The sequence below is a fragment of the Melopsittacus undulatus genome, chromosome 3, assembly GCF_012275295.1.
Source record: "Melopsittacus undulatus isolate bMelUnd1 chromosome 3, bMelUnd1.mat.Z, whole genome shotgun sequence".
NCBI lineage: Eukaryota > Metazoa > Chordata > Aves > Psittaciformes > Psittaculidae > Melopsittacus > Melopsittacus undulatus.
Genome location: NC_047529.1, coordinates 89,107,775 through 89,134,412, shown reverse-complemented (window position 1 = coordinate 89,134,412; position 26,638 = coordinate 89,107,775). Strand labels below are relative to the sequence as shown.

General features: G+C 43.8%; 2 protein-coding genes across 2 annotated transcripts; one reads left to right on the top strand and one right to left on the bottom strand.

Moving 5' to 3' along the window:
- Window positions 1-5,359: 5,359 nt before the first annotated feature.
- On the bottom strand, window positions 5,360-12,238 carry SPRTN (SprT-like N-terminal domain). Its single transcript, XM_005146034.3, has 5 exons — window positions 11,661-12,238; window positions 10,009-10,108; window positions 9,090-9,218; window positions 8,077-8,344; window positions 5,360-7,755 (listed from the first exon to the last, which is right to left on the bottom strand). The coding sequence occupies exons 1-5, from the start codon at window positions 11,921-11,923 to the stop codon at window positions 7,055-7,057; spliced, it is 1,461 nt and encodes a 486-aa protein (XP_005146091.2). The 5' UTR covers window positions 11,924-12,238; the 3' UTR covers window positions 5,360-7,054.
- EXOC8 (exocyst complex component 8) lies at window positions 12,096-17,778 on the top strand. The gene is made up of 2 exons (XM_005145983.3): window positions 12,096-13,780; window positions 14,415-17,778. Exons 1-2 carry the CDS (start codon window positions 12,263-12,265, stop codon window positions 15,021-15,023), a joined length of 2,127 nt encoding a protein of 708 aa, XP_005146040.1. The 5' UTR covers window positions 12,096-12,262; the 3' UTR covers window positions 15,024-17,778.
- The last annotated feature ends 8,860 nt before the right edge of the window (window positions 17,779-26,638 follow it).

Sequence of the window (26,638 nt, the reverse complement as noted above, 5' to 3'; positions counted from 1 at the left end):
ACAGGCATCACTGGCATACAGGCATCACCCAGGAGCAGTTTCATGCCAAGCTTGGGTAGTCCTTCTGTTGAAGAAGTAAGGGAAGGGAAAGGCACAAGGAGACTTGAAACTGGTGCAGGATTCACAGACAGGACATCTACTTGTCACTCTCCTGACAATGGTATCACTTCCACACAAATCCACGGCCACCTTGAAAATACATGTCAAGCTGGGATCAATCCATCATACAACTCAAAGCTGAGTGGGGCTGCTTGCCCAGGAGCAGAGGCCTCCATTTCCTGAAGAAGATAAGCCAGTGTTCCCCTTAGTACCTGCTGAAGGATGGGCATGGACTGACTGAAACCCTTGTCTAAGAGGATAGAGCATCAGTTCAGTGTGGAAGCCTCACACTGCAGGAGAGTCTTGGGGAAGATAACACTGCTGGAGCCCGTGAAGGGATTAAGAGGAGGATTGCATTAAGGCAGCTTTTCAGTGTCTTCCTCAAAAACCAAGGTCTGCTCATTCCTTCAGGGGATACTTGTGTCCATAACGCCTTGCAAACAGCTCCAAAGTTGTGGCATCACTTACCACTTGTGTCTGCATTTCAAGATCCAAGTGTCGGCCCAATATTAGCAGCAAGACCTCTTGGGTGGTGTCATCTTAACTCTGCCTGGGAAATGCTCCCATCTAACTTGAATAGTCTTTCAGGGGTTTGCAGTGCCTGAAATACCTCCTATTTCCAGTCATCCGATGCTTTTCCTGCCTTCTAAATCTCTTATAGGTACGTTCAAAGTTAATTACATCTGTGTTTTCATTCATGTCATCTGAAGGGGTGATAATCTGCTCCCCCTTCCCAGTGTGGCTTAGTGAGGAAGCAGCAATTAAAACATACCTTTCCGGGGCCAGCTGTGAGAGGTGGTGAACCAGCTACCTGCTCCTCCATCCAGCTTCCTTGTACCTTTGTATCATGGCACGTACCCAGCTCCAGCCTGAAGTCCCCCAGTCTCTGATGCATGGGATATGGGGGACTTCTCTCTCATGATTGTGGCCTGGGTAGTGACAGGGATGAGAGCTGCCTGTGTCAATCCTTGCAGGGAGAGGAAGAAACGTATGGCTAGAAATAAACTGAGGGTTACAGATACTATAAGCACTCCTGTGCTGTGTCAGTGAGGATCTTAACTGCTTTCAGCTGTAATTTCACTCTGTCCTGAAGTGCCTGTGGGGTTGTTAGGCAGAAGCCCAGGGCCATGGAGGTCAGAAGCAGCTCTTGGAGATGGTCTAGTTCAGTTCCCCTGTCTCTGTGCAGGTTCACCCAGAGCTGGCTGCCCAGGACCGTGTCCAGTTGGGGTCTAGGTATCTTCAAAGATGGAAACTCCACAAGCTCTTCAGGCCTCTTCCCTTGTTCAACCACCCTCACTGTAATAAAGTTTTTTCTTGTGTTGAAACTAGATTTTCCATATTGGTACCACTAAATGCCAAATCAAAGGAATAACCTAAATAATTGTTAGTGGCATGTCCCACAGAAGACAACTGATTTAAAAGACTGAAGTCCCTTACTTGCAGCTTTCCATACTACACCTGGTACAGGTACCTTCCTCTCTGAAGCCCTGGGGTGTTTTATCTTCAGGACATCTCTCCCCTTTGGATGTGTTTCCATTTGCCAGATCTCTCTATTCCCATGTAATCTGGAGCACAGATGAGTGGCAGCACACCCACTTAGCAGATCCTTCTGGGAAAAAAGCAGGTAATTACTAGGATGCTTCCAGGAAAAGACCAGGGGCTCAGTGGGAAACCAAAAGCAGGGGAGCAAAGCAGCAGGGAGGAAATGGAGTAAGAATAGAGATGCTCTATGGCTGACCATCTCACCAGTAAGTTATGGAATGAAGCTACTAGAAAAATTAAACCCCCCAATGACTCCATAATCTTATAGCTGACGTACTGTACCAGGACTTCACCAAGCTTCAATCCACATCTCCCCCCAGGCTTTCTCTGTGACCAGTGACAGCTCTTTGAAGACAAGACACCTGCAGTGAACACAGAGGTTGATGTCATTAAAAATTTACTGATTCTGAATTAAGCAGTGGGGGAGCCAAATAGTTGGCTTGCTGGTTTTTGCTATTTAAAATGTTCCTTGTTATGCAGTTTATGAACTGTCAGGTCCAAGACTTATTAGGACACAAAAAAAGCAGATTAAATGATGCAAATGATAAGGAATGGATGGGACAGAAACAGGGTGAGTAATTCAGGCCAAGCTGCTGCACTATCTTAGAAACTTAATCTAGTCTTGAAGCAGCCTGGCTGGGCAGAAGCTAAAAGGGAATGGAAGGATTAAGGCCATGTCCATGTCCCTTTTTTTAGCTTTCACACCTATGCTGCACTACCCTTCCCTGGGCCAGTCACAGCCCTCCAGCTCCCCACCTCAACTGAGGTGGGAGTTGTTTTGTGTTTTATAAACCCCTCTGACTTGTGAGGCTCTCTCCTGATTCTCTTGCAGAGCTGGGTCAATTTCAAATGGTAAAAGAAAATGCCATTTTTCACTGCTGTGGATGCAGACCACAAAAGGATGCCTTTTGGGTTGTTCTCTGAGCTCAGAACTAGAAAAAAAGAGCTACTGCCTCATCTTCCAAGTCCCTCTTGCAGCAAAGCTAAAAGAAGCACTTACAGAAAAGCCAGATAGTCATAAATTTACTTTCCATTGCTCATCCAGTTGCAAACCAACCCCCATTTCTCCTCCTTTAACTTGTTTGTGGTCCGTGCTGATCCCTCTTCAGCCTGGAGTGCAGCGTAGGTGAAATGCGAGCCTGCTAATTCTGCACTTTCCGTTCTTCCCGTGTACCGGCTGGAGAGGAAGAAGTACTCCATAAGTGCAAGGAGTGCCACCTAATGGCCCGTTGAGGAACCCCAGAGCTCCACCCAGCCCGCCTTCTTGGTGGCTTTCCCCCATATACATTAGTAGAACAGTGTATTTTCACAAGCACGCTGAAAATGCAAGTCTCTTTCATGGCTTGTCTACCCATAAACTATGCTTTGCGGGTAATGTAATGTAGAGTGTTTAGTTTCATATGCGAACACTTGTTTCTTTAAGCTCAAGGTTTGTGTAGCAATCCAGATGCAAGTAAGAACTTGGATGTCCGTGGTGCTTTTTCTCAGAAACTCACCATTAGCTCCTTGGTGTTGCTCTTCAGCACAGCATAACTTGCTTTACTTTAAGGATGCATAGAGATGCTGTATGGGAAATACAACAGAAATGAGGGGCTCCAGAAGAACACACACAAGCCATTTACTCTATAGCACGTCCTGCTGCTGCAGCAGGAATAGCTTAAATTTTCAATAGCTACTTTGCATTTCAGGAATTATTTAATAGTTGTTCAGTTACAACCAAGCCCTAATCTTTGATTTGGTAAAACAGTATTACCTCAAATCCTTTATTACTAACAGTGGTCCAGTGCCAGGTAGCAGAGCCTGTTCCAAAGGAGCTGCATTTACTTGTTCTCTTGAAAAACATTCCTAGAAAGGAGGCTCAGGGAACTAATTCCTATAAAGTCTGAGCAGCAGCACCTGCCATGCCTGAGGAATGTACTTCCACCTAGACATAAACAGCCTGCTCATCAGCTTAGGCATAGGCATTAGGGTTGAACTTGCTGCAAGAACATACTTCCCATGCAACCTAGATTTCCCAAATGAAAACAAATAGTAGGCATAGAATCATAGAGTGGTCTGGGTTGGAAAGGGCCTTCAGATCATCTAGTTCCAACCCCCCTACTGGAGATGGTGAAGTATAGAGAAATGCACATTATCACTTTTAACACATACTTTGAAGCAAACTATTTCTATTACGTATCTTTTTTGCAAGATACTAATTCATTTTCATTAGTTCAGAGAAAAATTCTATTTTCTTCTTCTTCATCAGAACTCATTGAGTATTATGAAAACCTCAATAACATGTCAAATATTTTCAAATGTTTTCTACTTCATGGACCTTCAAGATTTCTTGCTCAACAACCAGCTTCAAGGTAACTTAAGAGCAGCCTTTTATTACAATGAAATACTTAAGCAAACCCCCACTTAGACAGTTTAACCCCCAGAAATGTTACCTGAATCATTATGAACAGTTCCAGTAGATCACCACAGCATGAGATTGCTTCCGTCTTCAGTGTGCAGACCCATTTCCTGACAAACAGCACACACACGCATTTGACCTCTCTCATACTTGATTTGGCCCAGAAGCATATTAACTTGTTTCTCAGATTTCCAGTCAGGTCACTTACTTTGCAGCTCAGTGAAGTGTGTTTGTTCAGGATTTATTACTAACTTATGTTACAGTCTCTAAACTCACTGAGGACAAAGTCAACTGATACAGAAGATGGAATTTCTCACCTTCAACCCAAATTTACCAGCATATTTTAAAAACAGATTGGTAGCCATTGTCATAATTGTGGGAAAGACACTGTATTCAAGAACAGTCTTACAGAAACAGCATTCACAACAACATACCCAAAAAACCAAGGCCATGACCTGTTAATAATAGCCTGCAATAGGTAGGAGCTGCAAAGTGTATCCACCTAGGTCTTTGTCACCCTTACCTCCGTATGAAGGACATCTTGGCATCATAATACCTCACTGTAAAAACACACATGGGCAGAAGTAATGTTTTTAAATAGCTGGTCCAGAACTGCTCAATTGTTTTAAAAACAGATCTATTTTAGGACATTTATGTATGTGAGACAGAACTTCCTGTAGCTTAAGTTAGCCCTGCCCCGACAGGCATTTACTGGTCACTGAATTCTGCAGGTCAATCCCCATGTTTGTTTTCTATTTGTTTTTCAAATGAACATCACTGATGTAGAAGATGACATAAGAAAGAAAAAACTCCATTCAGCTATCCCCACAATCCTCCCTTCTCCTTTTATCAGTTGCAGTGGGACAAACAAGGAAACTGGTGAGAACAATAGTAAGGGAAATACCTCTCAGAAAACATTTCATGATGCAAGATACCACCTCATGATATGTATCTAGCCCTCTTCTTAAAAAACCTGTGGTAGTAAAATACATTTTAGGAGTACCATCCATGTACACGTCAAGTTTCACTGGGAACACAGAGACACTGCAGTTTTATGAAGTACGTACAAAAAATTAACATGTCAAATCAAGTTTTAGAATCATTATTTGTAAATTTCTCAACAAACAAGAAACAAAAGTGAAACTGTACTAAAAATACGATGGAGAAGGCAGAGTTGGATGTGGTCTATATTCACCAATGCCTGTTTTGACAGGGAAATTTAAGAAGGAAAATGTTGATACAGATAGGATATACTAAACCGGACAGTTATTAGATAGACAGCTGAGCCCACTGGTGAGTAACGCAAGATGGCCACAACTACCATGAGAAACCCAGGATTAATTACATTTAATGAAGATGAAAATTCAGTAACAATTTATTCAACATATTTAAGAACAATCCAATTCACATTAAACCTCTGTAACATCATTATTTAAAAAAATACACCAACATTTAGAAAGGGTTAAGGTTTCATTTGCTAAATTCCATTGCACATCAGTTTATTTTCGCATTTCAAAAGGGAGCAGCAAGTAGTTGATTATATAAAGGCAAACATATTTGCATCCAAGGCTAATATAGCCATTTAAAGTTGTAGCAACACTACATGAAACAGCATAATTAATTTTTGGGTTTTTAACAGAAATATTTGTAATCAATTTTACAAGTAAGGAATCCAGATGTTAACTGTGGAACCAATACTTTCAGTGTAGCAAGAGAACTATTAACATCTCACAAACTTTATGTAGAAAACACATCTGCTCAGCATTCACAACTTCTCATAGCACAATGGTTTGAGTACTCAACTGCCTGGCTCCTTGGATACTAACCACCAGGCTGGCTGGCTTCCAGAAGCAGCAAAATAAAAGACTGTCAGGCACTGTCAATTTAACACCATTTTGACTTGTAAAGCACTGGAAGTTTAACTGAAAAATCATCTTTTAATGACATGGCCAGGAACAGTTTTTATCAATACTGATACCAATATTCCTCACAACTTTTTACTTACTAGTGTCAGGATATGGGGGTCAGTTACTCACACTCGTAACTCTCATATCCTAACAAAAAACAGTGAACAGTTTGTGCAGATGATCAGAAGCAGTGGATGGAGAGTCTAGCTGGGACCCTGGACCAAACAGACACACCTAAGACTGAAGTTCATTAGCTTTCAAGCGACCACTCGTACTTTTAATGGTGTAGCTAATGTTTAAACAATCTCTGAAAATAAGTTCCTCAAAATGCCTTTAACTTTTAAATTGAGCCCTTAAGTATAGGGCCTTCTCCTTGTCTACCAAGAACCTTGTGCTTGATTTCCTAGCACCTTCATTACCCTTCTGGATCTTCTCTTTCCTGCTACAACCCACCCATTAAACCTAAAAGGATGGTTTGTTATGTTTTTGATGCCTATGCCTCTCCCATCTTTGGTAAAATCCTTTATTTAGATTCTTACTCTCACCTATCTTTTCAAAAGGCTCACAGGTGAGATGACCACCTAAGAGTGTAACTGTGGCTTATGCAAAATAGTTTCTGTTCTAAAAGTACATGCTACTTAATGACACTACAGTAAACAGAAGAATTCCTATCTAGTATAGATGATTAAGAATGGCAAAAAAAAAACAACACCCCACTTAATTCCCTCCTCCCCCTTCCCCAACACAAAGGGGCTTTAAGGACAAACATAAACTAGCAGGATTAAAAATGTCTTAATCTTCTGTCTTGAAACTAGGAAATAGGGGGTTCAGCAAGTGTCCACCTCCCTGTGTATTATCCAGATTCTGCAGGAGGAACATTTGCACAAACATAGCTTCAGAATTAGATTCCTTGGAAGACAAGCACCAGCTAGTTTCCCAGTCACCACTGATGTACAATTCCACAAAACTTGTTGCTTGGCATGGTGACAGTAATTTAATTTCCAGTTCAGAACAGGCACATTCGGAAGTTAACCCAGCTTAAGCAAACCCTGAGCAAAGTAGTTTTGAAGCAATGGCTTATCTTTTTGAGACAGCTTTCTGAAAGGTTTTATGCAAGACAAGAATCAAGGTGTTCATTTATTTTAGACTCCAAAACCTCAGTCTGGCAAACAGGACAACTGACTTTTTTATCCTGTCTCACAGCAGTGCTGGAACTTGCAGAAGACACTGTAGATTCAGCTTTGGTTTTTGAAGGTGTACTTATACTAGAAGAGGCACCAGTACCACTTTTTTTAATGAAATAGTTTTCAAAGGCAGTTCTGTCTTCCTTTTTTGGCCATTGCTGAAGTGTATTAGAACCTTCTGAGAGTTTTTTCTGACCTGCTGTTTCCTGCTCAAAAGAGATTTGTTTTGGTGACCCATTATCAAATGGCATAACCCTCTTGCCACTTGCAGAGCCTTGGTTTGATTTTTCTTCCGTAACACGAGCAATTTTAACAGGTGATCCACTCACATTCTTGTAAGCTTTTGAATTAGCAACAGAGAGTTTAGGAAACTCACGCTTCGAAGCTAAGTTGATTTTCTCACTGGCATCACCAGTATGCAGTGGAAAGAAGATGCCACTACGGGGTGATTTTTCAAATTTTATCTCATTTTTAGGGATCGGTATTGTCCTTACTGGGGAACGAAGTTGTGAACCAGATGTTTCATTTCTGCTTTTTTCTAAGAGTCCACTGTCTCCTGCCCCAAGCCGATATCCCTTTCCACTAAAGGGCACCAGATCTTGTGTATCATGAGTTTTTGACTTGCCTGCAATTTAAGAAGAGAAGGAAATATCTTCTTATTTTTTAATATACATAACTTTTTAATATACAAGTCATGGGCTTATTATTTTACGTACTTCATAAGGAAATAAATCTTCTGCTTGAAAACAGAGCAGTAAATTAAACCTTTTGCAAACAGTTTAGTTGAGAAGGAGCCTAGAAATGCACACATAAAATGGGCTCTGTTCTTCCCTATGTAACAGTAGTATCTAAGCAGAGCTCACGTAATGGCTGATCTGTACTTTTTCAAGGAACTGTTTGGACAAAAAACAGTTTGGAAAACAGGCAGAAAAATTATTTTAAATACCTTTCTGAGGTGACTCGGAATTTGGAAGTTTTGCTGCCTGAGTTTTCTCCTTGGATTTCTTAGAGAAGTTCTCTGGCTCCTTCACTTTTGTGAATGTACCTCCACATTTCTCTTGATGCTCAGCCCACCAGAAGTCTCGTGCAGAGGGTGCTCTATTCATCGAACGTTTCACGTATCCAAAGTAAGGTTTCCTGTTTTGGCAGGGGCCGTTGCATCGCCACCAGTGCTGGCGGTACAGATCCACCTCATCGTGAAAATCATGATAGATCTAGGTTAAAAACCAAAACAAAACAGTCATCCTTGAAAGTTCCTAATTTTACACTAACAACTCTACAATATTCTTTAAAAATAAAATACCATTTCATTCCTTCCATTACTGTTGTGTTTTTTACATTACCAGTTCAAAGAGCTGAACCTGGGTACAATTCGATCGAAATCTAGACACCATTAAAACAAAGCTTAAAAGACAGGATGTGTTGGAATGTGTCCTAGCTATCCTGTTTGAACTGCACTAAAATCACTTTGAAAAATCTATCTACAATTTCACCCTTCATGATGAACTGGTTAGAATGCATTGCAAACAATGCAAGTTCTGTATTTTTCCTCCAGCTACTATCTTAATGGATCTTGCCAGACATATTATTTCGCAATACTATCAACCCACTTGTCTCTACTGATACAAATCTTAACTAAAACAGACTTCTCCAAACAGTATTATGACATGGAGCTATTCTGTCTCTGATAGCATTAAGTCCTTTCAAGGTTAAATTAAAATACTCACAAATGGTATACTTGAAAATCATATGACTAACAAACTGCTACATCTTCCTCAACCTGTTCCCACCATCATCCCCAACAAAATAACTATGGAACTGGCATACACTTGGATGCAAGCTTGTATTGGTACCAACTGTGGAGTGTCAAACAAGAAAAGTCTATTACTTATACCACACCACATACCAGGAAACCAAATCAGGAAGAAACTGCTATTAAATTAAGTAGTTTACACGTACTGTGACATTGGCTCCAGTCAACCGATTAATGCGACGCATGTGTTTACAGAACTCTGGTCCATGAGATTCACGATCTTTGTCATTATTAGTAACAAAAAGCAGGGCATGGATCATTTCATGCAACAGTGTCTGAAACGATGGAAATCATTATCTATTTACTGAAAAGCATTATATGTAGTTTCAAAATTAAGCTGTAAGTATGCTACTCCTCTATATTTATTTCAGTACTGATCTTCTCTTCATGCATTCACATGTTTATTCTGGGGCATAAAAACATGATACTTGTTCTGCCTGTCAAATCAAATTACCTCTATTTCCATACCACCAAAACATATTACTACAATAAGTGACATTCCAAAAAGGAGATATAATCTCCAGACTTAAGTCAGATCTTTGAAGAGATCATCCCCTCTGTAAGCAAATGAGACACTTGTGAGAAAGTTGAAACCACACAGCATTTCTGTTCATTAAGCAAACATGGATGTTCAGACAACTCAAAGCAGCAGCCCTGACAGAAGCACAAGAAGCAACACAATGTTTACAGTCATATTCTATACCCTTATTTTTAGCTGTTGGCCTTTTGAGCTAAAAGATGGAGCTACAGCCACCTTCTGATTGTACTTTCAGTCCATGTTTGTTAATATTAGGGAATAATTTATGAGTAGAAAAGTTGGGGTTTGGGTTTGGTTTTTTTTTTCAGTAAAATAAGCAAGTGGCCTTAGTCTCCCACTCAGAGTTGCCCAATTAAAAAACCAAAAACAAAAGATGACCACGACACCAAAACATAAGCATCACAAGTGTAACAATAAAGACAACACTATTTTACAATCTATATAAGTATATAATACATAATCCTACTATAAAATGTTGGGGGGGACAATACATTTTATGTGCAGATTCATGAGCACTCTTCAAATACCTCAACAAGATCCTTCCTTGGTCTTAACTTGAGGAGTGGCTCACTTAGACGAATGGAACACATTCCACCTCTTCCTTCATATTTACACACTCCAGCACAGCTGAAAAAGATACAGAAAGAAAATATGAAAAGCTACTTGTTTCTGTAGTACATTGAGAACTGGAGTTAAAATGCTGTCCTCTTCCAGTACATACTAGGTAACTCTCAGAACATGAAAAAAAACTTTAAGTAGTTACTTGAAAAAATTCAAGAAAAAAATTAGAAAAAAAAATCCAAACCTACAAATTCCTTAGAATAAGCTATGATTGAATCAGCAAAAGTGAAACTGTAGTTTATTAGATATCTTGCAATCACTTTAATTCAAAGCTGAAGTAATCCTGAGGAAGGTGGCGGTGAGAGGGAAATCACAATGGACTGTTCCAAGCTAACCTGTTTAGGAAGCAGAGGATTGTTTTCATTAGAACTCCTCATGGAATGAAATACATAAAAGAGGCTGGAGGTTCAAAGCAGCCAACACCAACTTAACTGCTGGTTGCTGCAATTTAACTCCTCATCCTCTCCAATTGTTTGACTCTTACTGAGCTCTCATGGATCATCACTTCTGCATGCCAACCCAGCAGAAAACATTTTTTTTAATGTTACTGAGTTAGTGCTCTACCTTTTCAGTGTTCAAATATTTTCAACTATTTAAAGAGTGCTGCAACCAGCAGAGGATAAGAGGGGGGAGGACCCCAGCAGCCAGCAACTGCATCAGCTGATCTGTAACAGAACTGCAACCTGTACTTCAAAGCTTTTTTTGTTTTCATCTCAGATTCCCTGTATATTCCCTTTCCTAATCTATTCTAAGCTTTCTTAATATACTGTTACAATTTATTTACCTTTCTGCCATGCTGTAAAACTATAACAGAAACTGAGAACAAGAAAAACAACAATATAAATACGTTCTTTTACATTCTGATGTACAGTTTAAGACCAAATTATTTATTCCACTTTAACATCTCTCCAGTTTTGCCTGCACCCCAGGAGAAGACATCTAGGGCTGCTAGGGATGACCAATGAAGGCCAAAATAGATGACAATGACCAACCTGCATCCCAGGGTACAAAACACATTAGAAAAGCAGGACATCCAAGTACCTGGAAGAGCAGCTGTGGTACTAGCACACCGTGCCTATGAACCAACACTCAGGGTAGAATATAACAATAAATGACAGCTTTTCCTTCCTTTGCCCCCCACCCCCATAGCTATATATATATATTAGAAAGAAATTCTTCATTGTGAGGGTGATGAGGCCCTGGCACAGGCTGCCCAAAGAAGCTGTGGCTGCCCCATCCCTGGCAGTGTTCAAGGCCAGGTTGGACACGGCTTGGAGTAACTTGGTCTAGTGGAAAGTGTCCTGCTCATGGCACAGGGTTGGAACTGGATGAGCTTTCAAGTCGCTTCCAATACAAGCCATTATATGATGAGATGAGCTACTCCTTATTTGAGAGGCCACAGACTCTTCCAACAGCTCTGACACAGCACCGGCACCCTGCTGGGGCCCCACGGCAGTTTTCCCCGCACCCCGCCTGCCTGGCGGGCAGGCCGCTCACCGCCTCCCCATGCGGGGCTGCCCTGCGCACCGACCCGGCGTCCCCCACCCCCATAGCGTACAGGGTCATGCGCGGGCTCCACGACACATCCACCGCTGCCAGGCGCCCCCAGAAGAGCGCCTCGTTGAACTGCACGAAGAGGCCGTGCACATCGGGGCTGGGGTCCAGCAGCTCCCACGCCTCATCCACCACCGACAGCGGCCGGAGGGGAGAAAGGTCCCGCAAGGCCTCAGGACACGGTGCTGGTGCTGCAGCCGCCGCCTCCTTGTCTTCCGCTTCCCACAGCTCCTGGAGCTGCAGCGCCAACACAAAGTCCTCCTCCATCCCGCACAACGCAGTGGCGCCACAACCCCCGGGCACTAACGCCGCGACACCCTCCAAAACGCCTGGCACGCATGCGCGTTACGCGACTAACAGCCCCGCGCAACCACCTTGTTCCGACCACGCATGCGCCTAACGCCGTCTGAGTCCCTCTGTCCCGGCCACCCACGGTCGCACGGAGGGTGGCTGCGCATGCGTGTTGAGCGCGGCGCTGTTGTCGCAGGCGATGTACGTTCTCCTCTGCGCAGGCGCAGCGGTGCTGTGTCTTGCGGCGGCTGTAGTGGCTGAGGGGTGGGTGTCGGGTCTCGGCTGCCGGGCAGTGGGGCTGTTGGAGGTGCGGCCATGGCGATGCCAATGTCGTTGGGCGAAGGTGGCGGGAGCCGGCTGCGGCGGCAGCTGGAGTCCGGGGGCTTCGTGGCTGCTGAGTACGTGAAGCAGCTGTCGCAGCAGTCGGACGGGGACCGGGACCTGCAGGAGCACCGGCAGCGCATCCAGGCGCTGAGCGAAGAGACGGCCCAGAGCTTGAAGCGCAACGTGTACCAAAACTACCGGCAGTTCATCGAGACGGCGCGGGAGATCAGCTACCTGGAGAGCGAGATGTACCAGCTCAGCCACATCCTTACCGAGCAGAAGGGCATCATGGAGGCCGTCACCCAGGCCCTGCTCCTTCAGGCCGACCGCGACGACCCCGAGCTGGGCTCCCGTCGCGCTGCTACCACCGACCCATTCCTGCCCCTGTCGGCCAAGGAGGCAGCAGCCAACGAGGAGGGGCGGCAGCGGACTCTCACCACCCTCCTGGAGAAGGTGGAGGGCTACCGCGACCTCCTGCCCGAGAGCCCCAGCAAGTACCTAGTCTACAACGGTGACCTGGTGGAGTACGATGCTGACCACATGGCACAGATCCAGCGGGTGCACGCCTTCCTCATGAATGACTGCCTGCTCGTGGCCACCGCGCTGCCCAACCGCCGCGGTGCCTACCGCTACGTTGCTCTCTACTCCCTCGATGGACTGGCTGTGGTCAACGTCAAGGACAACCCTCCCATGAAGGATATGTTCAAACTGCTCATGTTCCCAGAGAGCCGCATCTTTCAGGCTGAGAATGCCAAGATCAAGAAGGAGTGGCTGGAGGTGCTAGAGGAGACCAAACGCAACCGGGCCCTCAGTGAGAAGCAACGCCTGGAGCAGGAGGCCCTGCCCCGGCCTGCTCCAGCACCTCCTGAATCCACCAACCCCTTCGAGGAGGAGGAAGAGGAGGAAGAGCCTTCTGCTGAGGAGGAGGTGGTTGATCTCTCACTTGAGTGGATCCAGGAGCTGCCTGAGGACTTGGATGTCTGCATTGCTCAGAGGGACTTCGAGGGGGCAGTGGACCTCTTAGATAAACTCAACGAGTACCTGCGGGACAAGCCTGTGAGCCAGCCCGTGAAGGAGCTGCGGGTCAAGGTGGATGAGCGGGTCCGGCAGCTTACAGATGTGCTGGTGTTCGAGCTGTCTCCAGACCGCTCTCTGCGGGGAGGGCCACGGGCCACCCGCCGAGCTGTGTCCCAGCTCATTCGCTTGGGCCAGTCCACCAAGGCATGCGAGCTCTTCTTGAAGAACCGGGCAGCCGCGGTGCAGACAGCCATCCGACAGCTGCGCATCGAGGGTGCCACGCTGCTCTACATCCACAAGCTCTGCCATGTCTTCTTCACCAGCCTTCTGGAGACAGCAAGAGAGTTTGAGACGGACTTTGCTGGCAACAATGGCTGCTACTCGGCTTTCGTGGTCTGGGCCCGCTCTTCCATGAAAATGTTTGTAGATGCTTTCAGTAAGCAAGTGTTCGATAGTAAAGAGAGTTTGTCAACTGCAGCAGAGTGCGTCAAGGTAAGAGGGTCCAAAGAGGGTGGTGTGACATGGTAGCCAAAACAGGTTGTAAAGCTTGTAAGTCTGCTTTTCTAACCCTAGCTTACTTGCTGACTCTTGAAAGAGTCTGTGCAAAGGTTTCCTGAGTTGAAAAGTGAATATTCATTTGGGGTTGGTTTGGATTTTTTATCAGTTTAACAGAGGAAAGGTTTAAGATGAAAACGCACAGCCAGAAAAACCCTGCCTTTATCAGAAATACAGTATGTGTTTATTCTTAATTTGCCTTTAACCAGTAGAAGGTCCTAAAATTTATGTAAGCTACATTTGAGTGATGAGTATTTGAAGACTTTTTTGTCTGTTTTCCAAGCCTGTCCTAGACTACATTTCCGTAGTTTTTTGCAAGACAAATTTATTTCAGCTTCTAATGGGGGGAAAAAGAAGGGTTGGGGGATTTCATAATGTAATTGTCAGAGTATTTTTGATAGGCAGGGTTTATCTTTCAGTTATTAATTTCTCATTAATAATGTATTAAAGCAGGAAAAATCAGTGAAGTATAACTAAGACTTCTCTGTTTTCTGAGAATTCTGAATGTGGTAAATAAGATGTAAAGGGGGCCTACACACTAGTAACCCTTTGCTTTTAATTACTACCCAAGGTAGCTAAGGAGCACTGCAAGCAGCTTAGTGAGATTGGACTGGACCTCACCTTCATCATTCATGCTCTTCTGGTAAAGGATATCAAAGGTGCGTTACAAAGCTACAAGGATATCATCATCGAGGCCACCAAGCACCGCAACTCTGAGGAGATGTGGAGAAGAATGAACCTAATGACTCCAGAGGCATTGGGGAAACTCAGGGAGGAGATGAGGAGCTGTGGGGTGGGCAATTTTGACCAGTACACGGGTGATGACTGCTGGGTCAACCTGAGCTATACTGTAGTAGCTTTCACTAAGCAGACTATGGCCTTCTTGGAGGAAGCGTTAAAGCTTTACTTCCCAGAGCTGCATATGGTCCTTTTGGAGAGTCTCGTAGAAATCATCTTGGTGGCTGTCCAGCATGTTGATTACAGTTTACGGTGTGAACAGGATCCTGAGAAAAAAGCATTCATTAGGCAAAATGCATCTTTCCTGTATGAAACTGTCCTTCCTGTTGTGGAAAAAAGATTTGAGGAAGGAGTTGGAAAGCCGGCCAAGCAGCTACAGGATCTGAGAAATGCTTCAAGGTTGATGCGTGTAAACCCGGAAAGTACCACCTCTGTGGTGTGAAGTGACCTAGCTGTTCTTACGAACAGCCTGAAAGCACTTGCTGAAAATGTACATTGGATACATGAACTAAATGGGTTTTCTGAGTCCCTGCAAAATGCAGAAGTCCAACTGCTACATTCCAGAAGCTGAAGACTTACAATCAAAGCCTGAGAGGATGCAACACTTTACGTGGTGGATGGGAATTAGGGGAGTGAGAAGTAAGGTTAAGGTCCCATGTCCTTGGACAGCATATACTGTAATAATGGCTTATGTAGTGTTTGTGACTTGAGAAACACTGCAGTATACAATTTTTGGCCAAATATTTGTGAAAGTCTTAAATATATGTACACCACATGGCAGGAAAATATCACTTATCACATCACTGTAGGAATTCTTTTTTAAGGCAGGGTTCTGGTAGGAGGGGAAGTGCTGAAACGTTCCCAGGGTGTGAGACACATCCACCATCCAGATGTGACTCAGCACTGCAGATAAACAATATGAATTTGCACAGTCTGATTTGTTTGGTAGCAATACAAACTCTTCAGTTTTTTTCCAACATTCAGATTCTTTTAATTCATTTCAGAGGCAGATCTAAATTAAAAAATGTGAGGGGGTTTAAGGTTTTTGTGTTTGGATGAAGGGGCTGCTTCTATTTAATAAGCTTGCCTGTCAGCTTCAATTGCAGCTGTCTGAAAACAAACCTGCTGTCAGGAGCATTTGTTCCCTTCAGAGAAAAAGTGAGAATAACTCTTTTCCCTCCCCTTTGTGTTTCCCTTCCTTGTTTTTTCGTGGACTTAATTGGGGTCGAGTCAGTTTGGTTAAGTGTGCACTCTTGCTTGAGGTACTGTCATAAATGCATGACAGGCCATTGCCTACTGGTAGAAACCACAGTGAAGAAGTGTAAATGCTCTTGAGATGTGGAGGGCAGGGAGAAGGTCTGAAGGTACCGTTTCATTTGGGAGAAACAGCATGCTGGTTCTGCTGTATGGAGGCAGCACAGAATGAAGAGTGAGTGTGAAGCTTTTTTTTAAAGGATGTGATCTGCAAAATACACACTCTGTCCCTCCTGCAAATATTAGTATTGTTTTCTGTAGTACAGCAATAACCTAGAAGCACTATCTTTTTTTCTGCAGAAAACCCAGGGACTGTGTTTGGTTGGGAGCACTACTGTAGATGGGGGAATTTTATGCAAATGATTGTATGTTTGGATTGAATGGTGATGTCTGTCTCATTCAGTGTATGTCTCTGAAAATAAAATAAGCCAAGTCTTGTATAAAGGCTGGCTTTAGAAAGCTGTCAGCATCATGTTCTGAGCTGTGTAAACTTCTTCCCCTTTAGTGAAGACTTTCTTAGCTTAGTGAGAAAATCATGTTGCAGCTAAGTAACCTTGTATTAGACTCTCAGTAAGTGTTCTTAATTGGAATCATTGAGTATCCTATACCTGTTATGCTTTCGGATGAAAGATTTTGCAATTTGTATCAGCATAATGAATGCCTCGTGACTGTCGGAACAAAAAAGGTATTGCTAGTAAAACATTCTGCGTAACTCCTCATATTAGAGCTACTTTCCTCCCCGTTTTCATGGTGCTAGTTCATTGCACTTTTTACTTCGGTGGCTAGTTTTCATTCTGTTGCTGTTTGAATGCCTTTTGAACTGTCAGGTTTTGCCAAGTGTACTATTGTCTGTGCTCACTTGCTTTCCACTGTTTGGGCTTTTTGCTAGCATATCCTGGGAGAAAAATGGTTTTAAAGGGTAACTTACTGCTCTTGCTAAAACTGAAAACCACTGAAATAGCTATAGTTTTATTTTAAGGGACTGAGACAGTGAGAGTTAGAACTTGTGTGATATTAATGTCCAAGAGAGAGCCACACAGGTGTTTTTCACTAATGAACTGGTTTTGATACCAAATCCTAAGGAAATATATCAAAGTAATATATTCTTTCTCATTTGCTTGAAGTGGGCAGAGGTAACAACATTACTTAATCTGAGAAATACTTTCAAGTGGATTTTAAGTGAGAGCTCTACATGATGATGCGTATTTTGGAAGAGAGGGGGAAGCAAGGGCTTTTTTCTCTGAAGACAGATATATTTTATTGTTTTCTTTGCAGCAGAAGAAAGCAGAATTAATACAGATGAATTGTTTTGGTTTTGTGTTGGGATTTTTTCCTGTGAAAGAGAAAGGTAAGCTGTGGAACTGCTGCTCAAGACTGATTATTGTGATACTTGAGAATTTTGTGTAAGAAGCTGAATTGTAGTTTCAGGATTCCCAGCTCTGGAGTAATATTGAATAGGAGGAGAGCCCTGTTCATGCATCCATTGCAAGTTGTTGTAGCACATATTGTCCTCATCAGAGGATGGAAGGTAGAATTTAATTCTGCCATGTGTTCTGTTATGCCTCAGTCACCGCTCCCATTATCAATCTATTTACAGCACACAGGGCCTACTGATTTTGTCTCTGCTGTCATCCATGGATCAGTGAGCTTACGTGGATGTTGGTTTTAATGTATCAGAGAATCTGGCGTTTCCTCTGGGTGATCAAATATCATGTTCATGTGCCTGGCACAATCCAAATATGTGTGTAGATTTGTATAAACCACTGTAGGTAGCATTGATACTTTGTAACTTGTGAATCAATTCAAATTGTAATAAAAGAAAATCAGGAACTTAAGGAAAATTGTGTGCAATTACATTAAGCACTTTGTATGTTAATTCAGTTAACAAAAAAGTTAATGTATGCAGAGAATCATGGTTTAATAAATATCAGATTTGAAGACAGTAATTTGGAATGGCAGTTTTCCTGAGCAATACATTTGTCTAGTTTTGTTCAAGGTGGGATTTGCAGTAACTACTGAATAACATGATAGCAGTTTTGTTGATCTGAGGAAGAACCAGTCTTTTGAGACAATTGCATATAAAATCTGGTTTCCTGTCTGCTGTGACAAAATTGTGATGTGTAAAATGAAGATTTTTTTTTAATTATTATTCAGATGAATTTATGTATTAGAATTTAATGCAATAACTTTTCAGAACAGTGAGGACCGTGTATTAAAACTTTTGGACATACAACACTAGTGGTGAATTTCCATTTTTATTACATCATCATCAGGAGGAGGATGTTGATTCAGAGTTGGAGTCCACTAATATATTTCCAGTGAAGTAGGAGAGCTTCAAGTCAGTGGGCTGTGAGGGAGATGTAAGAGGCAGCTGGTGAAAGCCAAGTGATATCACTTCAGTTACATTCTTACAAAGCCAGTGTGACCAGGCAGTGTCATACTATGGAATTTGTTACCTTCCAGACATGATTTTGTTACCAGAGTCCATTCGCTCTTAAATTGAATGCTGCATGTGCAGTGCAGCCTTTCTCCTCGCTAGGTGGAGCTCTGTCTGTTGAAGCTTCGCTAGGCCAAGGACATGCCCAGCCATTAAAGCTCTGCCGTCTCACAGCGTGGCTTGGGACATTTTGTAACACGCTGGGGAATGAAGATGCTGCACTGAGCTTTTTGGATGTTAGGGTCAACTTTTTTTCCTTCCTTGGTAGTGCTTTTCTTCTTCATTTTCTGATTTTTGTGCTGTTAATTTCTTAATTCTTTACGTTTTCTTTTCCTGCTGTTTCTATCCCATTGACATGCATTCTGCAGAGGATCTTGCCTTTCTACTTCTTCTAAAGGTATGTACCAACATGTGACATTTGTTTTGCCTGAGACATGCTTTGCTAGACTGCAAGCTTCACAGAGATGTGAAGTCACTTGTCACAGCTTCAGCTGCCTTGTGCAAGATGCTCAGCTTTATGACTTCTCAAAGACAAGCTTGTGTGACCTCTTGTTATTTTACTTCAGCACTGAACTGAAATTCCAGCAAGAGCTCATGCTCACAATGCAGCTTTGCACTCCACCATGATAATGCAGAAGATCCCTACTATCAATCTCCGTGATTCAATCTTCACACTGCCTTTACTGCACAACTCCTATGTTTTAACTGGGCTACCTCTTACTTAAAATTATCAGTAGTTCTGCAAACTCTTACTGTGTTTTCCCTGAAGAAAATCAAACCCAGAATGCGGCATACCTGTCAAGGAGCTTCGTGAACATACCTGTAGACACCTCTTTTTCCTCAGTGGTTTGAGAGTTGCGATACACGTTTAATCCCTGCAAACACTGAAAGGTAGTAGGGAGAGAAACACCTCAAACCGTGGTGAAAATAGATTTATGCCCTTGGTAATTACAAGGGATGCTGACTAGAGTAATCAATCAGAATTTGATTGAGCCACCTTGGACACAGTAATAATGTCTTGAGCATTTAGGTAATTTTGCTGCTACAATTTTAGTGGCCTCAGCATGCCCTATAATACAGTTCTCAACTTCAGGGTTACAGACTGAACTAGATTCTCTGCTACAGATGTGCTCTGTTTAACAGCAGAGAGAAAGTATCAGCAAGCAGCCTGTGCTTGACCACTGAGCAGTGTTCCCCTTCCAGGTGGCTGATCAGGACAGATTTAGGGCAATTTTAGATCCCTCTAATGTGCCCCTCTAGTATTTATCCTCTGTAGCTCCCCATGCAGTAGCTGCATTCCTTTCAATGGCCTGAGCATCCTACTTCTCACCCAAGCAGGAGATGATCTGGGAGGATGGAGAGAACGTGCCACCCAGATTTCTTGACGAGGGCTGTGATGGCACATGATTACCAGTGGGGGTCCCACAAGAACTCTGCATCAGCAAGCATCATCTCTGCACAGGGAAAACAGGCTGCTCTGTATGCAAGCAGATATGGTTGTATTCAGTTCATTCTCATAGACCAGTACAAGACCCAAAAGTATGGAAGATGAGATTTTAATCTTTTCATGTCACGGAAGGAAGTGGATTCTGAGGCTTTAGATTACCCAAAATATAATTTGGCCCTGCAATTGCCAGGAATCTTGTTCAGATGTGCTAATATGTTGGCATATGATTATTGAATGTATTGCACTAGGGGGGTGGACCAGGGAGAAAAGCAGGTAGCATTAACTTCACTGCTGCTAGTGAAGTCCTTGGAGATGCTTGAATTAATGATGGTTTCAAGTTATTTATAAATAAGACAGAACCATGCAGCTCTTCAGTGAGTTCTGCCAACACGCACAGTTCTTTCTCTGTCCTCCCACAAAGCTGAGCCAGTCAAAATCTAAGTGCTCATGAAGGTGTGAGAAAGCTAGCCAAATTCTTTGCAGCACAAAGCATGACTTGGGGAAAATTGGGGTCTGAATTTCACATACCCCTAAGCTGACCGTGGACTGAGGGAAAACTTTTCCTCAAACACTTCCAGACATAAAGTTCTCTGTGCTTTGATACATTCCTACTGTTTCTAAAATCTCAGTTTACAGACAACTGTCTGTGCCAGTCAGATTTGTTAAGACTAATGTGTTCTGAGTTTGTTTTAATTACAGCTTCACAACACTGCTGCAGTCTGGGATTCCTGTTATTATATTTGTTCTCAGTTCACTGGACTCAATTTTCACAATAGGAAGGGGCCCAGCTCCTTCAGGATGGGGTTGTCAGAGGAATACTTGAAGCTCTGCAGAGAATCCTTCCTTCCTCAGGATTCAGTGAAGTTTTCTCTCAAAATGTGAGTCTCTGATAAGCAGCTCCTGTTCTGCTTTTCTTCCTCCCTCACTAACAATTGGCAGGATTGTTTGTTTTCCCACTTTGCAATGTAACTTCTCCAGCAGAGGTGCCAGATTGGCTTTGTGGAAGAAGGAGGCCAAACTGCATGTTAAATTACAGTCTGTGCATCTGTTTTAATGTAATTCAGGCCATATACCTCCCTGCCTGTTCTCGCTAATGACAATGTGCATGGGGAGGTGGGGGATTGGGAGGTTTGCAAGGAAAGATCTGTAGTCCTTGTCCCTCCAGCTTCCATCCAGCGAGGTGCTTGAGCACACACTGAAGAGCATAATACTGAATTTGAGAGGCCCATTCCTGCACACAGAGCTAATAAGATGTTAAAGTGCTTTTCATGCATGGAGCAGAAATAGATTTCATAAAGCCAACTGGCAAAGAAGCTATAGGGGTCATCTCTGTGACACCTTAACTCTAGGGTGACAAACCGTGGTGCCTAACAAAACCTTCCCCTTCTTCAGTGAGTGCAATAGGCTCCATGAATCATCAGTGTTGCAGCTTTCAGGAGGCAGCAATAATAGAGTTGGACATGCTAAAATAAAGTTGCTTCATCTGACCTGGTGTGAGATGTGGCACCACATCAGGGTGGAGGAAATGCCCTCTGGAAAACTGTGACGCTTAAGGAAGGGTGCACAGTGAGGCTGGACCAGCTGCTGCTCTGCGATGTGGCTCCACCTGAGCCTGACTCCAGAGCTGGCTGGCACAAGGAGCAGCAACTTCTTCCCACAACCCATCCTCCCTTGTTTTACCCAAACCCAGAGCCTCCCATTGTGAGCTCTCCCCACCAGCTGTCTGCCTGTCATGAAACAGGTCTCCTCCCTCCCAGTGGGATTAAACCCCATCATGTTTGCTTGGTGAGAATTGATGTACACAGTAGGCAGAAGGCCTCTGCCTTGCTCCCTGGCATCTTTGCACCAAATAGCCCCTCTCCTGGTGTGCCTGTAATCAGTCACCATTTTTTGTTTTCCCCTGAAATTTATTACCATTTAAATAACATTCCAGCCTGAGACGTCCTGTGGTGTTTCTGGCTCTGCTCCCTCATGCTCTGTGAAATTAATTCCATTAAGATCATGTCCCCACAGGAAAACAGTGCAGGTTCAACTAAACTGGTTTAGAAACTGTTTTAAACCCACACAAGACCTTCTGTGCCCCTTTAGTCGTGAGTGGAGCACTTTCTATGTACTTGACTTGGGCTATAATATGCTTAGACAGGAAAGTGTTTATTCCCAACCAAAATTACAGCACCAAATCCTGCTGTCTGGGCCAATGTTTTTGACTACTGTGGGCAAATTCCATATTTAACTCAATGTGTGCTTTTAGGCTTTGAAAATTTAAAGGCCAGACTGCAAATGCCTTTAATCAGGAAGCAATTAATTGCATAAATTTCCTCCTTGCAGCCAGTGTAACACTCAAGTAGGTAATGCTCCCTGTGAGGCAATGGCTCATGCCTGTACACTGCTTTTATTACTGTATGTCTCTGCTAATTAGTTCCTGTTGGATGGTAGGCCAGATTGTTACAGGGGGTTCAGATAAAAGGTAAAGAGGCAATCAGTTAAGACAATCTAAATATAGCTTTAGGAATTGAAATAAATGATTCATTCTCCTGCTGAGCTCTTTTTTCTTTAATTGTTATTACTATTATTTCTGAAGAAAACTCCCAAGCAGGACCTATGCTTTTGATGGAAGTCAGGACCACGTTTACAAGGATTGTTCCAGTACTTTGATGTCAAGCACACTAGATTGGAGCTTCTTCCAGACTACCCTGGTGCTCACCCAAGTCCAATCCCAGGTAGGAAACACCTAGTTTGTCTCTTTTGCACCCACCTTCATGCAAAGGATCACAGTTCTGGTTGTCCCTCCAAAACCATGCTCAGCTTCACGTTGAGAAGTGAATGGGTACCAGTGCAGGGAGAGGTGGTGGGGGGGGGGGGGTTAGCCTTCATAGACAGTCCCTGGGGTAGCGTGTACTCAGTATCTCATAGAACAGGAGGGTAAGGCTTCGGCTACCTCTTTGTCCCAAATTCACATCAAGGCCATTTCCCCCACTGCTATCACTCATACCAACCTTGCTTGCCTTTTCAAACACAAGCCATGCATGCTTCCTGTCCTACGTGCTGGCCAGAGATGTCAAACTCCCTCTTAAAGCTATTATTCCAATTTCCTAGCAGAAACCTTCCTCTCTGCACACACAAGTCTTCATGTTTGACTATTATAATTGTATTTTCAGAGTTATAAATAACACATTAGCCTGGTTTATGTGTTCATGCAAGTCAAGCTATAAACTGGCAGATGAATGAAATTAACTGTCTCCAGAATTCACATTCCTGTCACTTATTCAATTATTTGATCAATGTAATTGCTCAGAACAAGAGCTAATTGGAAAATGACATGCATTTACCCTCTCTACAGAGGAGAGGCTTATCAGGTGTTTTACTGCAGGCACTTTCATTATTCCAATATTCTGGAAGAAACAAGGTTTTTAAATGAACCAGGCCCAAACACACAAAGCTTGTTTGATAGCCAGATGCTTTCCTGCCCTTAAAATAGCTCCAGTATTTTGTGGTGCAAGGGTTTGAACACGTCTGTATTGCAGTGCACACAAGTAAGCACCTTGGCACACATGTATGGGAGCCACAAGCCAAGCTTTCCTCCGGGAGTGTACAGCACTAAATGTGTCTTTTCTTCTGTGTATCTTTATTGGTGCATTTATGCTGGTGCTGCAGCTATATGTGTTCAGTTCTGCCTAGGACCGGCTCCCATCCCTGGGAGGTGATACAGAGGATATCGATGAGCAAAACAGCCTCTAACAGATCTAACAGATTAGGAAAGGCAGAAAGTGATTTTGTTGTTGCTGATGTGGAAAAGACTGTAATTTCCCACTTTGCCAGCTCAAAGCCTGCATCGAGGTCACAGTTGAAACACTGGTACCTTTGAAATGATTGTTTTTTGTCCCTTGCCTTGCTCAGATATTCTGGTTAACAACACACACACACATCCACACATCTGTGCACTTGGTTATTGAATGAAAATCTAAGAAGTGCCAGAGCAGAGGGGTGAAGATTGAAAGGATCAGAAGGTAGGAGATTCAAATCCTAAATCGGTCCCTCTTTCCATTATTAGCTCTAGCATTGTTTGGGGTTAGAATATTCAATTTAAGTAAGAGACAAGCTAGCACTTTTCCCGGCTGTGTGGAGGGGGAGGAAGCTCATCTATCAATGCCAACAGTTTGCAGCCTATTGTCTGCAGGCCCCGAGGGGATCTGTGGGTTATCTGTAGGGGAAAGGGAGCTAAAAAAATCAACCCTGTTGTCTATTGCTTTAAATTCATGGCAGATGGCCTGTGCCTCCGCTGGAGAATATCGGGGTCTGCAAATTGAAATCGGGTAAAACCCGGTGTGTTTTACCTCCAAGTGTTTGTGAGCAGTTCAAGCACCAGCTTTTGCTTTCTTGAAAAGGCTCTGCAAGTGCTCCATGGAGCATGTGGGAAACACACTGTACTGGATCTTGTCCCCTGAGTTCTAGCTGTACTGCTAACATTGCACAAGTACAGGACAGTGCTAGGAAACACACTGTACTTCATGCACTGTCTTAGGAACTGGTATTGTTTATATTTGATGAGAAGTAGTTAACCAGGTAAGTGGTTATTTAGTTCCTCTACAAGGAGATTAAGAAGTGTGTGCAGCACAGCCTATTTGTACTTACACCAGGACATTTCTGAGAGTGCAGGGTTTTTAGGGCAGGAAGCAAAATTATACAATAAGAGAATAAAACCCACCACAGATAGGTAGTGAGCTTGCAGTGCTTGTATATGTGTCCCATTGGTCCCTGGAGGAAAGAAAGTTAGATCCATCAAAAGACCTGTAAGCACAATCTTGTGCTGCTTAATGGGGATGACCTGCAGTTTGTGAAAGAGAAGTGCTGAGGACACCAGGGACCATTCCTGCTCACAGCTTTGCTACACACATGGCCACAGCAAGCTGAAATCGAGGACATTGCCAAGGTTTGGTGTCCTGGGGGTGACTCCAGTTAGTGGACAAATGGCCCCTGAGTGCAATGCTGTGATTTCTAAGCTGTGACTAACAGTATAAATGAGTAACCTGATGGCACCACAGGACATCTCACATGGAAAATGCAGGCTCATCTGTTGCCAGCTTTAGGCACAAAGAGAAGAAATAGAAAAAAAAAACCAAACCAAAACAAAACACAATATATGGGGTTACTTCTCAAATTCAGGCTGCTGCTATGGCCAGACTAGGGGAGAGGCATGCAGGGAAGTAGGCATTGCTAAGGCTGAGAGAAGAGGCAGCGCTGCAGCCTGCCAGGCCCCAGAGCAAAGGGATGTCACAGGCGCCTCGAACCGGCGGCACGACCGGAGCAGCTCCCGGGGGAGCGCGGGACCCTCGGCCCTTCATGCCTGCTCCTCACTGCCGTGTAGCCGGGAACGTGCTCCCGCGGAGGCCAGGCTGGCACCGGTACCCGCACCCGGTATCGCCAGCAGGGGGCGGCCGCCGCTGCTGCAAACCACTCACCGCCCCTCCGACAGTTCTGCATCCCTGCATCCCAACCCAGATACACACCTTCAGCCCCACAGCCCAGCCCCATCACTTCCATGTGCTCACCACTCAGCAGCCTCATATTCCCCCAGTTCAGTGTCCCGGCAGACCTGCAGCCACATGTTTAGTTCTGTAGCCATGCAGATCCACTGACCAGCAACACAACATCCCCACAGCCCACCATCCCTGCAGCCCCCCAATCCAATGCAACATCCAAGCTACATAGCAGCCCCAGAGCCCCACAGCTCTGCATTCCCAGTCTCATTTGACTTGAAAATCTGTAAAATGGCTGCTCAATTTAAATTAACAGAAAACGTGTTTTTTCCATATCGATGTTCACAAAGGTGTTCATCCCTCTATATTAACATCCTTCATGTGGATTCAGCTATTTAGGACTTTTAAAAGGGTTGCATGCATGTAACCAGGAGCTCTGCAATCCAGCAACACTCCCTACAGCCCACCATCCCAGGGCAACATCCAAGCCCTACAGCAGACCCAAAGCCACATAGCTCTGCAGCTCAGCATCCCCAGAGACAAACCATCTTGGCATCCCAGCCAGGGCACACAGCAAGTGCGGCTGGCACAGTGCTGCTGCTGCTCCTGGGTGTAGGTGTTATTGTGGTTTCTGCTTTCTGGGGCAATGACAACTGTGACTGTGGAGGTGGTTGTAGTCACACTGGACCTTTTTCTGCTTGGGGTCATGTTATAAAATGTACTGGTAAAGATGCTGTTTCATTCCTCAGAGCTGGAAAAATCTTTCTAGTGTGGGCTTCCCACAGCCTGAATGAGTAGGCAGCTTTACAAACATACAGGATGCAGCCAGGGTGCACTCCTGGTCCAGCTGCTGCAACCTCTTGGCTCCAGTGCTACAGCCTGGTACTTCACAGTGAGTTTTGTTCCCATTAGGAATAGTCCCTCCCCCTGCACAGTACAGTTTTTTTCTGCATGATTTCAGCGTTGGAAATGCATACTGGGAAGCTGGTGCCTTCATTCCTTTGGGACATTCACCCTGCTACCTGTGAATTGACCTGATTGCATTTCTGCAACTGGAAAACTGAAGAACTATATGCAGAAAAATATTTATCCCCTGTTTTTTCATCTATTCCTGACTGCTTTCTTGTCCTGCTGAGCCTCATGCTAGTTTAACTCCTTGCAGAAGTCTCATAACATGTTTGATCTGATGGAGAGCTCCTTTCCCAAAGCAATGCCACAGGTGTGCCGTTCCTGTGTGAACATATTCCAAAAGCACATGTGGGCTGTCTTAGCTAGAACTTCATCCTATTTTATACTCAGGCACAAAATATCCGGTTACTATTTTCTAGCAGAGAAGGTACTTGAGATGGAAAAAGTCCTTAAGGTCACGAACTGGGATAGAAAATGAAGCCATGGAAAATATTTGTAGGCAAACAATAAAAGTGCAGTTTGAAACAAAGGAA

Excerpts from the sequence above, each read along its gene's own strand:
- SPRTN (XM_005146034.3), bottom strand. The coding sequence starts at position 11,923 with ATGGAGGAGGACTTTGTGTTGGCGCTGCAGCTCCAGGAGCTGTGGGAA. Across the intron at positions 10,109-11,660 it reads TGGAGCCCGCGCATGACCCT|CTGTGCTGGAGTGTGTAAAT; the intron begins GTACGCTATGGG and ends TATCTTTTTCAG. Across the intron at positions 9,219-10,008 it reads CAAGGAAGGATCTTGTTGAG|ACACTGTTGCATGAAATGAT; the intron begins GTATTTGAAGAG and ends CCATCGTTTCAG.
- EXOC8 (XM_005145983.3), top strand. The coding sequence starts at position 12,263 with ATGGCGATGCCAATGTCGTTGGGCGAAGGTGGCGGGAGCCGGCTGCGG. Across the intron at positions 13,781-14,414 it reads CTGCAGCAGAGTGCGTCAAG|GTAGCTAAGGAGCACTGCAA; the intron begins GTAAGAGGGTCC and ends TTACTACCCAAG.